This window comes from Rhea americana, unplaced genomic scaffold (assembly GCF_003343005.1).
Source record: "Rhea americana isolate MKP2758 unplaced genomic scaffold, rheAme1 scaffold_71, whole genome shotgun sequence".
NCBI classification, from domain to species: domain Eukaryota; kingdom Metazoa; phylum Chordata; class Aves; order Rheiformes; family Rheidae; genus Rhea; species Rhea americana.
In genome coordinates this window covers 2,655,582-2,670,435 of record NW_028186879.1, presented here as the reverse complement: position 1 = coordinate 2,670,435, position 14,854 = coordinate 2,655,582, and the positions used below count along the sequence as shown (strand labels likewise).

Below are 14,854 nucleotides of genomic sequence, written 5' to 3'. Positions count from 1 at the left end.
CTAATGCAAAGATTTATAATGCATACATGACAAATAATCCAGGAATGATTCTAATGTAAAATCTGATGCTTATTTCAATTGAAAAAATATATACACAAGATTCAGAGCTTGTTATTCAAACTGCAGCCATTCCCACATCTTACACAAAACTGACCACTGTCACAGACTAGTATTAAAATAAACACAGTCCATAGTCCCTAAATGACTTCTCAGAAGTCAAGAGTGACAACAGTTGATTTACCATGGAAATAAAAATAAGAACAGTAAGCAGTAACTATATGAAGAACAGTAGTTTTCACTGCAGAGAATGGTGGAGAATATAAGGCGGGAAGACAACAGATGAACCAATGAACCTGGGAACTGATGAGTAAATAATTGCCAAGTTTCCCCCACCACCACTCTCCCCTAAAAAAAAGGCAGAAAAATAAAAGAGTAAAAAATAATCTAAGGGAARGATGACACACAGAACAGACAAAAAAGAAAAGATAAATCACTGCTAGAATACACAACAATGACACTCCGGTCATCTATAGCCACCTACAGGTTAAAACTAAATGGGTTCATTCAGAAAGGCTGTGTGAAAGGTACAACAACAAGCTCTGAAAAAGAAAGTGACTCTGAAAAGAGAAACTGACTCTGATTAGGCACCCTTTAAACAGGAACATATTTTAAAGGCCATTAAATACTAAGCATATAAAAGGCTTAGAGCAGTGTTCTGGTTAAATCCCAGGCATAAGCACCCAAATAATTTTAAAACAAAATCTGACTCACAGCTCTTAAAGGAATAAACAATCCTGCCTACCCCTCCCTTTGTCATTTCAGACGCTGGGAACTAGAATGCTTACCAACTTGCGAACATCTTCAGACCAAATCTCTCCTCTCTGGGTCTGTTCAGCATAAAGGGAGATTCCTAGGAGCTGACTGAACAAAGAGTTCAAACCTTCCATGCATGCCCCAAGAGAGAAGAAGGGACAATACAAACCAGGATCAATGTTATACCTAAGAAAATAAAAGAATTCAAAATCAGTTAGTTTAGCTACATAAACTATAGTCACAAACTACTTCTTTATAGACTTTATCACTACCAAATCATAAGATGTAACTTAAAAAAAAAAAAAAAAAAAAAAAAAAAAAAAAAAAAAAAAAGTCCTGAAAAGCCCCTGAAGGCCTTATTAAGCATGCTTGGCTTTGTTTTTCAAACAGTGAAACTAAGATACAGACTAGGTATGGCCCAGCATTTGGTAATAACTACCTTCTTTAGTTTTTGATGCCAAATTCAGAAGATAGTGACTATAATTTTCAGAGAGGTTGAGAACACATAGCTCAAACTGACCATGGCAGCACTATGGGTTGCCAAGCTATGGCTTTTGACCAACAGAAAGCCACTGGCCCTCAAACGTACATGCCAAGGCTATGCTGTGACTGATAAGAAAACGGAGCTGGCTTTGGCTGCTGTGTAAATCAAGTCTCTAGTCAAAGGAGGAAACCAGCCAGTGGGAACTGCTGGCTCTACAGTCTTGTCTTTTACTGGAGCAATAGAAATACAGGGAAGACAATAYCACCTCCAATGTATGGATCATGCCTCAAGCTCCTGGGACTTCCTGAACCACTTACAAAGTATCCTACAGCTTTTAAGCCATTCTAAGATTTTAGTAGGTGACTCATAGTTCGAAGGCAGCCAAGCTTCCCAAGCCTAACATTGAACAGACAAGTATTTTCAAGACACTACAGCATAGATAATGCATGTCAAGAGGAAGACACCACACTCCTCCATGCTCACACACAAAAATCCACGAGTGAACAAAAAGCAATTACAAAAGTATTTCAGACATGTATGCAGCCTTTACTCAGGCTCAAACTTCCTGAGACTCTGACTCCAAAAAAGTAAACTGCAAGTGTACCAAACAGATGAATGCTCTGGAAAGCCTGCACTTACCCAAGCTGGTCATGGCAATTCTGTGGAGAATGTAGTGAAACTAGAAGTATGCTTGTACTTGTGCATGCACCTCAAATGACAAAAATGTTCTTGCTCTCTCAATTCACATACAAACTCCAAAAAGGAATGTTAACTTACTTATGCCATTTTGGGAGAGGTTCAGTACAAAACTGTTCTCTTAATTCTGGAGGATCACAGTTCCTCCTATTCTCCTTTCCTCCTTCATGCTTTTGAGCTTTGCTTCTTAATAACAAAGTAACTACCCATTTAAATTTAAACATGCATCAGCTGAACTACAATGGCTGAACATCAAACATTAGAACCCCACTATTTTAAGGCCTGTGATCAAAAGGTTTAGTTAGAGACAAGCTGTGAAGGAGTCAGCTAGTCCCTCTCCATTTACTTTTCTATCCTTCCTTCCTTCCCACCCCCGCACATAAAAGAAAAGGCCTGAAAAAAAAGTCCACTCGGGATCCTGGATTTTGGCAATACACTGCTTACAAGTGCAGTTACAATTCCCTACACAACTTCACTAAATTGTGATGCACAGCAGGATAGGATTAGCTCTCTAAGCCACTGCACCTGTTCTTGAACATTTCATTGTATTTCGCTTTATTTTTCTACCATCCTTTATCTTATCTCCAGTGTACGCTCTAGCAGCCTTTTGCAACTACTATGGCAACATTTGTTGAAAACTGCAGTTATCTTCAGTTACAGAATCTGGCATATTTTCGCATCACAAATGCAAGAAGCTARAAGTTGATGTACTTCATTCTAATTGTCATTATACCAGAAGACAGAAAACAAACCACATTCTGACTCTACCACACTGACATTACTGGCGTTATTTCTTCAAGATGTGTAGCAACACTCAAATTTACACTCTGCACGCTGCAATAAAACTCATTTTCTTCTTTAACTAAAAAGAATCTGTACACAAGAAGAACAAAAGTAAATATGCTAAAAGCATTTTAGATTACATTAGGTAAAAAGATTGGAAGCAAGTCTCTTAAAGAAAGCAGAATACAGGAGTTAATTTTCCTGTAATAAACCATAGAAATTTTGAACACAAAAGACACTGCTGTCTCTTTACACACACAGTCCCCAGAAGTACAGAATTACAGTGTATGTGCTGAATATCCTGAGATCTTTAAGTCAGTAATTTCCAGAAGCTGCAGCTCCTTCAGTTGCAGATGTAGTAGATGAATCTCAGTACTTACAGCATCACCCTCTTCTGCTCAGAAAGTTTCTATGAAAACTTAAAAGCACTACTATGTGCTTCAATCCTATTCTCCTGCTTCTCAAATTGATTCCACTTTGATGCTTTCCCTACTTACAGACTGCAAGGTCTGTTAAAATTATTCTTTTAGTAAAAGAAAAAAGAAAACCCCATCTTTTAATGGCAAGTTACTGTAACAACCTCCGAAACAGCTTATGACAGATTTTGGCCATATTATTGTAAAATCTTAAACTACAATCACATATGATACTATGAATATTAGGCTGAATTTCCCATTTGCAATTCAAATAATTGCTTCTGTAACTAAGGACTGACCATAAATTAAAAGCTCACTAGAGAAGTACTGTCTCAATAAATGATTACTATAACATGAAGCAGGATTTCTGCACGGACACACCTCCAAGGCAGGAAATATGATTATCCTTACATAAAAAAGATACATTATTTATTTCAAATTAAATTAAGGCTGAAATTATGATATGACAATATGATACTGATATTCTAGAGCTAGATCTTCACAGACCCAATTGAGATGACCAAGATTTGTTAGTTTGGGCTCTGCCTCAGTCCTACTGGTCCCACACTGGTTCCTGCAGAGCAACTCAAATTTCACTGTACCTTCTTCAGGGATCCAGAAGGGTTTATTAATTCAGGTGCAGTTCAAGGCCAGGTCTGGCTCTGCACTTGAGCAATACTACACTTGCAAATTAAAGCACCATCCAGAACCAGGGAAGTAACAYGGACATACTTGAGTGGTTCCACGTGGAGCTGATTTGGCTCCACAAGGGCTCTTTGTAGGGCCTGGTTTAAACAATCCAGATGGAATTGGGCTGACTCCAAGCAAAGCCCATCTGGTATATTYATATACCCCTTCCCCAAGCACCCCATATCATCTAGGGTTTCCACCATTTAAAATATTCCAGTACCCTCTCTCCTGCCACTTCCCCCCGTCAGCTGGGAAAAAACAGCTGACTATATTAGATATGGTGAGAAAGATACCGTATAGCACACTTCTACAAACGTGCACTTCAGTAAAGCAAACCGCAATTCCACCAATAGCTCACCGATACAGCAGATTTTCACAGTTCTAGGTAATTAAAATATGTAACTTCTACCAGTGATTTCAGCTGCCAGAGCAGGAAAATAAGGCATGAATATGGTAAGAAAATCAAGAACCGCACCCTCAGAAAGATTCATGAAATTAAGTCACATTTGCGTAGAAAGCAAAAAAAATCAAGAGAAAACTGCAATATCAAGAGAGACCAGATTGTTCAGAATTTTTTAGGAGGTGACATGGAGCCTAGGACTAAGACTGCATAACTGCAGTATGAGTTATTTCAGCTATATCAGAGAATAGTATGTTTCATCCTAACTACAAGGACTCCCACATCCAACTGAAATACTGGATTAACATGTGTTTGCTGGAGGACTCAAGCTACTTTATGTTTCACTATGTTTCTGTTAAAGAAATTCTTGATGATACACAAAAACAGATACATGCAAGCAGGAGAAAGAAGTGGTATTTCTTCATGGGAAAGAACATATGAAATATTATAGAAAGTCAAGTAAAGGTCACTTTTTTCCTTATTCGCAGCACTCCTTAAAGTGTGAACTGTCCCAGTGATTTATTCCACTATGAAGATGATTGGGAGAAGGCTTTGTTGTAAGTATTTTGTAATAAACTGTAATTATCCAATATAGGAGAAAAATCAGTGTGTCATAGTTCTATCTTTCGGAAAAGCAGGATACTTATCTACCCACATATGAAAATAGCTGTAACAGATGAAAATATCTGCAACAGAAGAGTCTACACTGGCCTGAGGCAGACTCCCCAGGAGAAAGAGTCCCTTACACCAGCTAATGTTTTAGATGTTTCATTCTGTCATTTTGAATATAATGAGGTCCTGGTTTAAAAAAACCCTACCTTAATAATACCAACACAGAATTAATGTTAGTCACTTCTGGTAGAACCTAATCACGATCAAACTTCTCTCACATCTAATGAAAGGTAAGTGTTAATATCCCTCTTGCCACCAAAATTGCCAAAAAGTTTTGAGACACAACATTTTAGATACAGAACACAAGAAAAATGTTTCTGGTTCTGTTCCCACTTATTTCTCTACTTCTGCCATGCCTAATACATCAGTATGTGAACAAAGATCAAAGATGAAGATTCTGAAAAATCYTCAAATAGCACTAGTTGACACCAATCTGATATTTAGGTTACTTCTAGACAATCCTGACAGCAGTCAGTGGCTAGTACTATACCTTATGTTACTTGGCATCCAAAGCTTTTATTTTTTTTTTTGGCTTGTCATTGCAATGTCATAGGAGTTAGGAAGAAAGTGGATAAAAATACTGTACTGCTATGGATTTTTTACAATACGATAATAATAATTGCTAATATACTTTAAAATGAGTATTGAGTGCTGAAAAAATACTGCTGCTCCAGGAAGTGAATTTATATTATCTCTTCAAAATYCTTTTCCAAGAGCAGTCTGTAACTACCAACCAGTAATCCTTCTGGATACCAAAAAAAAAAAAAAATCCACAACTTACAAATTCGATTCCATCTCATATTTGAAATCCCTCTTGCTCAATCAAGGAAGACTAGCTATAATTGAAAAAAGCCTGACCCCAAACTTGCACTGATTCCAGGAAAACATTTTCTTTGAGCTTATTTAGGAGCAGAAATTAGCCAAAACCTCAGCTATCTGCAACTGATATCATATAACCAGAAATTCACTTCCCAGAATAATTATAGTGACATTAATAGATGATTTTTCCTTTTAGTGGCAAGAAAAAGAATTTTACTTACCCTTTTCTGAGCCTCTACCTTCAGGATTCAAAGCTACTGAATGTAGAATGAACAGTGTAGCACTAGATAATTTTGGAGGACAATGGGGAAAAGGGAAGAAATTAATTTAAAAGACTTGCATCCTTCCAGAAAAGGATATTCAATGAGCAAAACAGGAAGCCCTACAATCTTTCTCAAAACTGAAGTTTGTCTGGAGGGTTTGGGCAGAAAAGTATTTGGAAGAGTYTGAGTACACATTATACGCTCCCCTTATTTAAGATCCTCTCTTGACTCCAGGCATTCTACAGAAGCAGCTATAAGCAAATTCAGTATTTCCTTAAAACAGATAAAAATGTTTGCTAATAAAATGATTATCTAACCTCAGTGACTCACAGCATCGTCACCTTAGCGAGGCTGCAAGAACACATCATATCTCATACACAACTTTTCAGTGTTCAAATTCCTGCTAATCTAGAACACTGYAGCACAACGTCTTGGTGGCAATGGCCATTGAGATTGTGATAGYAAGCCAAACTTCTCTTCCCTCTTATGGTTTTGAATGAAATTTCTAATACAGCTCACATCTCAGGTCTTAACTTAAAAATGCTCTGTGAACCAGGCCAGGTTTTCTAAAGAACACATAAAACTCCATGATGAAGACTTTTATCAATACACTCTTTTTAGCACTTTAAAAAGCTCTGTAACAAAGACAGAGCATGCAGAGCCTTTTTGAGGACTAATCCAAGCCCATAAAACGAATTTCTCCTGAAGCTAAAAGGGAAACACAAAGTTCATCACATTCTATCTCGAGTATGTCTTCAATCATTTTGTTTCAAATGTGAAACCAAGCGTTTTTGAAAAGGCATGCAAAAGCCTCCCAACCGAACTTTACCAAAACAAGGCATTCCACTGCACATATTTTTCAACTGAAAGGCTAAAAGAACAAAAAAGTAAGCTAATAAATTACTGTACACTGACACAGTGCAAGACCCTACATAAGATGGAACACAACTACAAAAGGATTTCAGCTTAGATTGCCCAACAACTACTCACCTGTCAGAGCAAAACAGTTTTCATAACCTACACATTAATAAGTCTTGATCACACTACTGAACATCTTTTTATACAAGATGTTAAAACAGAAACCACTTTATGCAAAAATTTCAAGCTGTTATCAACTGTGGACTCAGTTGTCTACTTTTGTTTCTTTTACTTAAAACAAGTAGTTAATGTAAAATTTGAATAAAACTGCAAGAGGCAGCTGCTTTAATATAAACACATTCTTTCTGGTCACTCTTTGGCAAGCTGCCTCTATATTTATTCAGTCAAGTTACAATTTTTATCTCCAACAGGAAATGCATTCAAGTATTTTTGGGAAAAGAAATCAGAAAGGAAGTTATCAGGACCAAAACTGAACCACGCTAACACGCATTTTGCTAGCAGTACAGTTTCTGCTAAAGGTTACTGCTACTAGCAAAAAAGGTTAATGTTCTGGAAAMAGACAGCTAAAATCTATGTTGGAAACAATTCAAGCTCTATTTGGCAACAAAAATATAGTGAACTGCCTTGTGTTTTTTTATATGCTGTAATTTGCAGCTTGTTTACACCAGCTGAGAAGACAGGCAGAATTCAGTAGAGAGCATGGTGCATATGGCTTACTGACATCACTGGCAGAACATTTTACAGTTGGGTCTAAAGCTAGCAAATACAGAATACAAAAAACAGATCAGCCAGGCATGCAAGGGCGAGAATCAGACACCCTGTTTGGATGACACATCACCTAAAGTGTGAGCTCTTGGATGAAGCAAGGTTATTGAAGGTGCTTAAAACAGGTGCTCAGGATGCCTATGTCGCTAGGGAAAGGCAGATGCCAGCATAATGCAACTTGCATGTTTAGCACAGTGCGAGCTACTTTTGCCATGCAGCAAAAGTCTTAAGCTCAGGTATGTCCGAGCTCTTGCCTTGCTCCTCTCTGGAACTTCAGCTTCCCTAAGTGGACAGCATGTTACATACCAAAAACCCAAGAGCATGAAGGTCTGAGCCTTTTCTGTGGAAAGATGCCTTTGAAAATACAGGCAAAGGAGACAAAACAACAGTTATATGATGAATCACAATAGAACTTAGCAGAGATACACATTYCCTGTCAAAAAGACTGCCGATCATGGAAGCTTTCTTCTATGAGGTACCAAAAATTCAGGTACTCATTGATTTTTGGAACCAACAGTGCTGGAAAAAGTTTTCTGAACCACCCTAGAAGTTCAGCATTTAATTTTTCTTAAGTGTCTATGTAGAACTTGAATGAGCTAGATACCTTTTCAGAAGAGCAGAAAAAAGCAGAAAACCCAAATTTTCTATTCATTATAGAAAAACCAGAAAACATAAGTATTAATCTGGAGGAATACAACTTCCTGAAATCAAGAAGGCATTTTTACYGGATCTTGTATTAAAAAAAATGATTCCTTTTATTTTAGATGTAGGAAAACATCATGTTTCATTTATTTAAAAAAATAAATGAAAGTAAGTATATAAATCTCCCTCTGAACAATTTAGAAACATTATCAATAACTACACAAAATCTTCATTACTGGGAAAAGAGTATTTTTCTCTATGTCAAACTTTCAGTTTTTAACTTTGAGTTTAAAAAAAAACCCAAGAGTTAAAAGTAGTCCTTTTTATGGCAATAACGAACCTTAAATTATTTTGCTGTTCTTGTAGAATTTTTTAACACAGGATGTGCTCAGAATTTCCAAATTCTGAATGACAAAGAATCAAAAAAATAAACAAAAGAAGTTTGGTTTACTTTCAACTCCACAAAAAATGAAATTTTTAAAATTTATGTCAGAACATGCATTCAGAAACTTCACAAAGAGGAATCTCATTATTCTCCTAAAAAAAGTAAAAATACTAAAGAAAATGGTAGTTTCTTTGACGTAAATTCCTGTGTTATATTAATTTTAAACAAAGTTTAAAAATTCACTTTACTTCTACGGTATACTGCTCAGCACTATTTTTAAAAGCCATGCAGGCAAATCAATTTAAAAAATGAGTTAACTGACACAATGAGGTTTGGTTAGTCTTCAAGAATAGCAGGCTTCAAAGAAAAAGGCTATGTACCTGTGAAGAACAAAGATGTAGTATGTCATCATAATTATTTCTAAGCTTGTATGACTTCATTGAGTCTAAATAAAATGTAGACTTCTAAAATCACTTTCTTTTAAGCTGTATATTTGGAAAGAAACTAAGATTGTTTTATGTAGCATGACTTTCATCTATTAAGAACATTTTTGATAAAGTTGGACATTAGTGATATTTGAGTAGGATCACTGTTCTTAACAACAGCAGATGAGCTGCTTGGCAAGAATTCTTATTGGTGACTATCAAGTGTTGTCCCTGATAATCTCAATTATTCTTGAGGAAAATTATTTTCCTATTGACATCCATAAAAATACAAAACACTCCTATTAACTATATGTAATGAAACAGAYTCTCTCACAACTTTCAGGGAAGCTTGGAAAAAAAAAAACCTCCTTAGTGGAAGATAAAAGCGAGATGAACCCCTCAGGTTAACTTGAAGAGATCAAGACGAGGAAAACCCCTTCCAATTTTCATTACATGCTAGCCTATGAAATTTAAATCTTTACCTGAAGGGAGATTCTTAATCATGATTTATAGAAGACTCTGTATTTCTCAAAAATAATAATAATAGAAAGCCTTTGTACTCTCATCAGCCATAAACTAGCACCTGTTTCTTACATTCTTTTTTTCTTTTTGTAATTGTACTTCATAGAATTTTTGGAGGCGGGCCGGGTGTAATTCACATGATTGGTTTGCTATCAGCATTTTATGAGACTTTTAGATTTAACTTTGTTTTCAAATCAACTTTCTTTTAACTTTCCTCAATTTTTTTWAATAAACAGATTATTCTTGAAACTTGAGTTCTACTTTGAACTATTCATCAAGCAAGCAAAAATATCTATAAACCAGGAGGAATACTGATTTTAGGACCTGTTACAATGTTTTCAACACATATTATGCTTTGGCTGTTCTACATTAACACCTTCAAATCTTAACAACCAGAAAATACTAAACTAAGTACTGAGCAGGAAGGAAAAAGGTAACAAATTATTTGTGAAATTGCATTACGGTGGTAATTTAAAACATTTTATATAAACCACCAACTAACAGTATCTTCTACAGTAAACAGTACAAGTCTAAACACATAAAAAGACTCACACTTCTCCAAGTCTTTCTCACAAGCACAGCTCGCATTTGTTAGATAATCATTCTCTCTCCAGAAATACAGCAAGGCCTTACAATAACTTTCAGGTTTTCCTCCAATAAGCTTAGTCCACTAGTTTAATGAGTGTTAGGTTAAATTGGCTTTCTTTCAAACTATATTAGTTGATTAGAAGATATGCCTCTCYTTGCTTATAAATAGATAACTATAGAATATTTTCCTTCTCTATGAGCATCTTGAGTGGAAGATTTCCTGGTTCTTTTTAAATCTTGCAATATTTTTCCATTTCAGTTTCCAATTTGAACAGAAGTGACATTTTTCTMACATAATCCACAAAAGGTCTGAGCCATTTTTTCACATGGTCTTCTCAACAGAAAATATTCTTCTCAAAGCCAAAAATAATTTAACAGGAAAACATCCTGTAAACTAATTTGTTTACAGGTAACTTGCATACCTCAATATTAGTTGCATATTTGTCTTTAAAATATCCCCAGAGCCAGAGGTACCTTGGCATTTTCCCTATCCCTTCAAAAAACCTGAAGTCCGGTTTCTCCCACGGAAGCCAAAAGCCTATCTACAGGCTATCCACAAGAAAGCTGATGAATTACTCCCTAATTTCTGCCCAGGAACCAAAATKCCTACAGTTGCTGTGGTGGCTTTTTTCTTCTATACAACAGGAAACAGGCTTATTTTCCATTGATCTGTTCATCCCTAAGGCCAGTTTCATTTATTTCTGCAGTCCCAAAGAGACTGACCAGCAGCGACTGCAATAGCCTCCAAGCATATTCCAGTCACCACTCGGATGCAATCTTTGACAGTTTGGCAAAAGTCCCACAGTGACTTACAGACAGCAAAGTCAGTCCAGCCTCATAAGCAACAAAGGTTAGGAAAACAGGAGTCAACACCAGCCAGGCTACCTCGACACTGACAGTTCTTAAGAACAGTTATATACCTCTAATTGTAAAAAGTGGTTTAAGTACAGGCAATCCCACCTTTGTCAAACAAACAGTTGACCTTCTAAGGTCTCCTCTAGTATTTTTATTTTTTTTAATGACCCAAAATTGTTCAGCAAAGCTACTGTATCTTTGCAGAATCAGGGCCTTGAGAATTATCTGTATGCAGTACTCACTGAGAAGTAATGGGATTTAATTAATACTATGTTACTTCTCTGCATTAAAACGCAGCAGTATTATTATTTTTACAATACATATATTAGACACCTTCTTACTTGTTAGAGGCTGAAGCATGTTCTAGCATTCACTGTTATATTACCTATAGCCTGCCAAAATTCTTGAGGTTCTCTTAATTACTCTATCTTCTTATAAGATATTACTACCATGCATTTCAGACTTTTTTCTCTGGTTTCTGTTAAGTGTACATTTATACTGACATCTATTTTCTCTGCCACTTAAACTATAGCTACAAAAACATTAAGCTTTCATAAATGTGGGTTTAAAGCCAGAGAGGCTATTTAATATAATTAAAAAAAAAAAAGTAAACTATCCTGCTACCATCAATAGGAGACTTTTGTTTTTGAAGTGGGATAAAGTTTCCAGGGAAAAGATTTGCTGAAAGCTGACAGAAAGAAAATTATTGTGGATGAATTTATAGAAAGAAAAAACATACTTTGGGAACTGAGTCTGGAGCTCCTCCTGCTGTTCAATCCACAAAACAGCACTAATATAACATTCAAAAATAGTGAAAACAGAGAACTGATTTCACAGCAAATGCCCTTAGAATTCAACAGTCCAAACAGATGTGAAAAATCTATATTCTTCAGAATATAGTATCCATCTCTTAAAATTAATTCTGAGATATTTGACAAAAGCTTTTTCTTGTATAGAATAAATACATTAAATAAAAGAAGTTTGAGAAGATGTACTGAGTAACTCATGAGTTCCAGTTCCGCTTGAGAAAAACTCATGCAGGTAATCAAAATCTGGAGAATGAAGGAAGAACTAAAAAAAAAAAAAAATCAAACCATGATTCCTTTGTCTAATGCTCACTTACATTTTCAAGAGGACAAGATAAATATCAAGTTCCTCACTGACACAGTGCAAGTACTAAGGCACAAATGTAGAAAGGGTAAAAAGRAAAAACATTTTCTCCTGGTTACTCATTTTCAGAAGCATTTTTTCGCACAAAACTTAGGGATACACAGGACTGAACTAATGCAAGTCATACGTAACCATCCCAAGAAAAYGTCCAGAGACTGTTCTTCAGTCCTGAAGACAAGCAGCAAGTGTTGGCAGTGGCCACCTACACTGTACATTGCCCTGTGTGCACTCCATGTTCCAGGACAGCACCATCTTTTTTAACCTGGTCAATTTTTTTCAGTTCTAAAAGCCTGAAATAACAAGAGCTGTGCCACAAGTCAGTGGTGTTTCCATGATATCACCTCATACAGACTACTGGTGTTAGTCCCTGGTGCATGCTACTTCCAAAACTGTGCCTGGTACGACATCTTGGAGGACTTTCTTAGGTGCAGAGCACAAACGAGTATCAGGAGTAAGTTAACAATTAAGCATTGCAGGTGACCAGCAGTCCAATACCAGCTCAACTCCCTCTTCCTCTCCTATATAGCAATATGGATGCAGTATTTAGAATCAAACCTAACAACATTAAATTAACAACATGAACTAGACTGAAAGAATCAGCCGGGGACAAAAATCAACATCAACAACTCATTTACTATATGATCAGCTTCATCAAAAGATATAAAAAGCGTAATAAAACAGTATTCCCCCCAGGAAGGAAAACAAGCACAGTGCCTTTCACACTTAAAGATTTAACCTTTACGGGACATACTAATTCTGTAATCAGAAAAAGAAGACAGTATAGGAAATGCATGTATGTACATATTCCTTATAACTTTTATTAACACAATCTTAATTTTAGCATTCCAGTAGAATCTATAAAGAGATTCAAGTATTATTAAATATAGGTGCTTTAATGAAGAAAATTAGGAGATAAAAGTTAGGACAGTATTTTGAACAAGTATCGTCACATTCTTCCATAGACTGCTTTCTGCCATTGCTAAGATGCAGCCAGATGGACCTTGAATCTCCTCCAGTATAACCATTATTTTGCTTTCATGTTCATAGAAATAGTTTGCTACCTGTCCAATTTAAAGCAAAAGCAGCCATTCCCACGCCACATCACAGAGTAGTAATCTATGCATATACTGTAGAGTGCTGCATGTTCCTGGAATGACTTCTATGAGCAAAGCTAGCAGCTGAACGTCCCTTGAGCTCCATGGCATAGCAAGCGAATGGTGCTGCACATACATAGATCAACTGCTACCCAGGCATGCAGTATATTAAGAGAAATCCAACATTAGAGCCGCTGCTCACAAAATCATTGTCTCAGTGTCAGTGTACAAGAAAGCAGTGAAACAGCCAGGCCAACCACTAGCACTACTTCCATAATGCTATGTTCATACAGGCATACACTTCAGATCCAGAGTAAACTTCTTTAATCAGATACTTTCAGTCTAGGCTTGTTTAAAAAGCAAAAACCTACAATTATACAGTGAAGGCAAGATTTCCCTCCCCCTCTCCCCCCCCCCCAGCTTGTGAGAGAAACACAATTTTAAAGTATCTTTCACAATGCAAATCAAAAAGGTCACCACTGCTGATCTAGTAATAGGTAACATGTAGGGCGCTTGACTTTCACAGTTGGAATCTCATTATGTACAAAACTCTTGAGCACTATTGAAGTCTGTGTTGTGAATCTAATCACAGCCTTTGCAGGATAGATGAGAACGTATTCTACTTAGTGAAACAGTAAAAATCTTCTCAAGATGTTTCTATTTCAGGTTTGTGGCAGGGAATGAAAGTTCAGTAAGAAGCAACATACAGTAATCTGAAGAGGAGCTGGATTGTGTTCAGTGACCAAAATTTATTTTTAAACATTGCTGCAGTTCTGCTAAGAGCTAAAAGCAAAATCAGAGGATTTTGTAGCTGTTCTGAAACTGTTTCATCCTCTCATATCTTCAAAGAGGGCCAATATTTCAGTGTAAAACAACAGAGGAGCCAAAAACTTTTACAAGTATTCCAATAGTGACTAAGAAATGTAACAGACAACTGCCCCTCCAGATATTCTTTATTTTTTTCTCATTGAAGTGCATCTTCAAAGGGGGAAAACCTGTTTACATTGAGGACTTTTATTATCCTTACTGTGAGAGATGAAATAAAGACACTCATTTACATTACAATCATAAACATAAGGAGCTTACCTCTCAGCTCGCAGGACACTGCTGTAGTAAGGGTGATCCCACGGCATCAATTTCTGAAAGAGAATTCCATTTTATAATTACAGTAACAGACAGCAAATGAACGGAAAGCAAATGTTTTGCTTCCTCTGCATACTTTTAGTTTCTACAAGCCACAGAACTTTATAACATAGTGAGAAACATTCAGTGCTAAATACATCATCATTGGAAATAGCATGATATGCCACAATTTGAATCCTCTATTTTAATGTTTGTTTGAAGATAGCATTTCCTATTCAGATACATATGGGACTGCATATCAGATTTCAAGAAATACACAAAATAAAACAATAAACATAGTTACAAACAGAATTATATACAAATGTACAATTATGTATTTGTACAAATGTACAAATTATATACAATTATAT

General features: G+C 36.2%; 1 protein-coding gene across 1 annotated transcript in view; it reads right to left on the bottom strand.

Annotated features, from left to right (window-relative positions):
* Window positions 1-14,854, bottom strand: part of MIPEP (mitochondrial intermediate peptidase) — a 70,500-nt gene that overhangs the window by 42,114 nt on the left and 13,532 nt on the right. The window contains exons 10-11 of the mRNA XM_085321795.1: window positions 14,448-14,500; window positions 846-999 (exon numbers count right to left, since the gene is read on the bottom strand). Of these exons, the coding sequence (XP_085177921.1) occupies window positions 846-999; window positions 14,448-14,500 (207 nt within the window). The remainder of the gene's footprint in view (window positions 1-845; window positions 1,000-14,447; window positions 14,501-14,854) is intronic.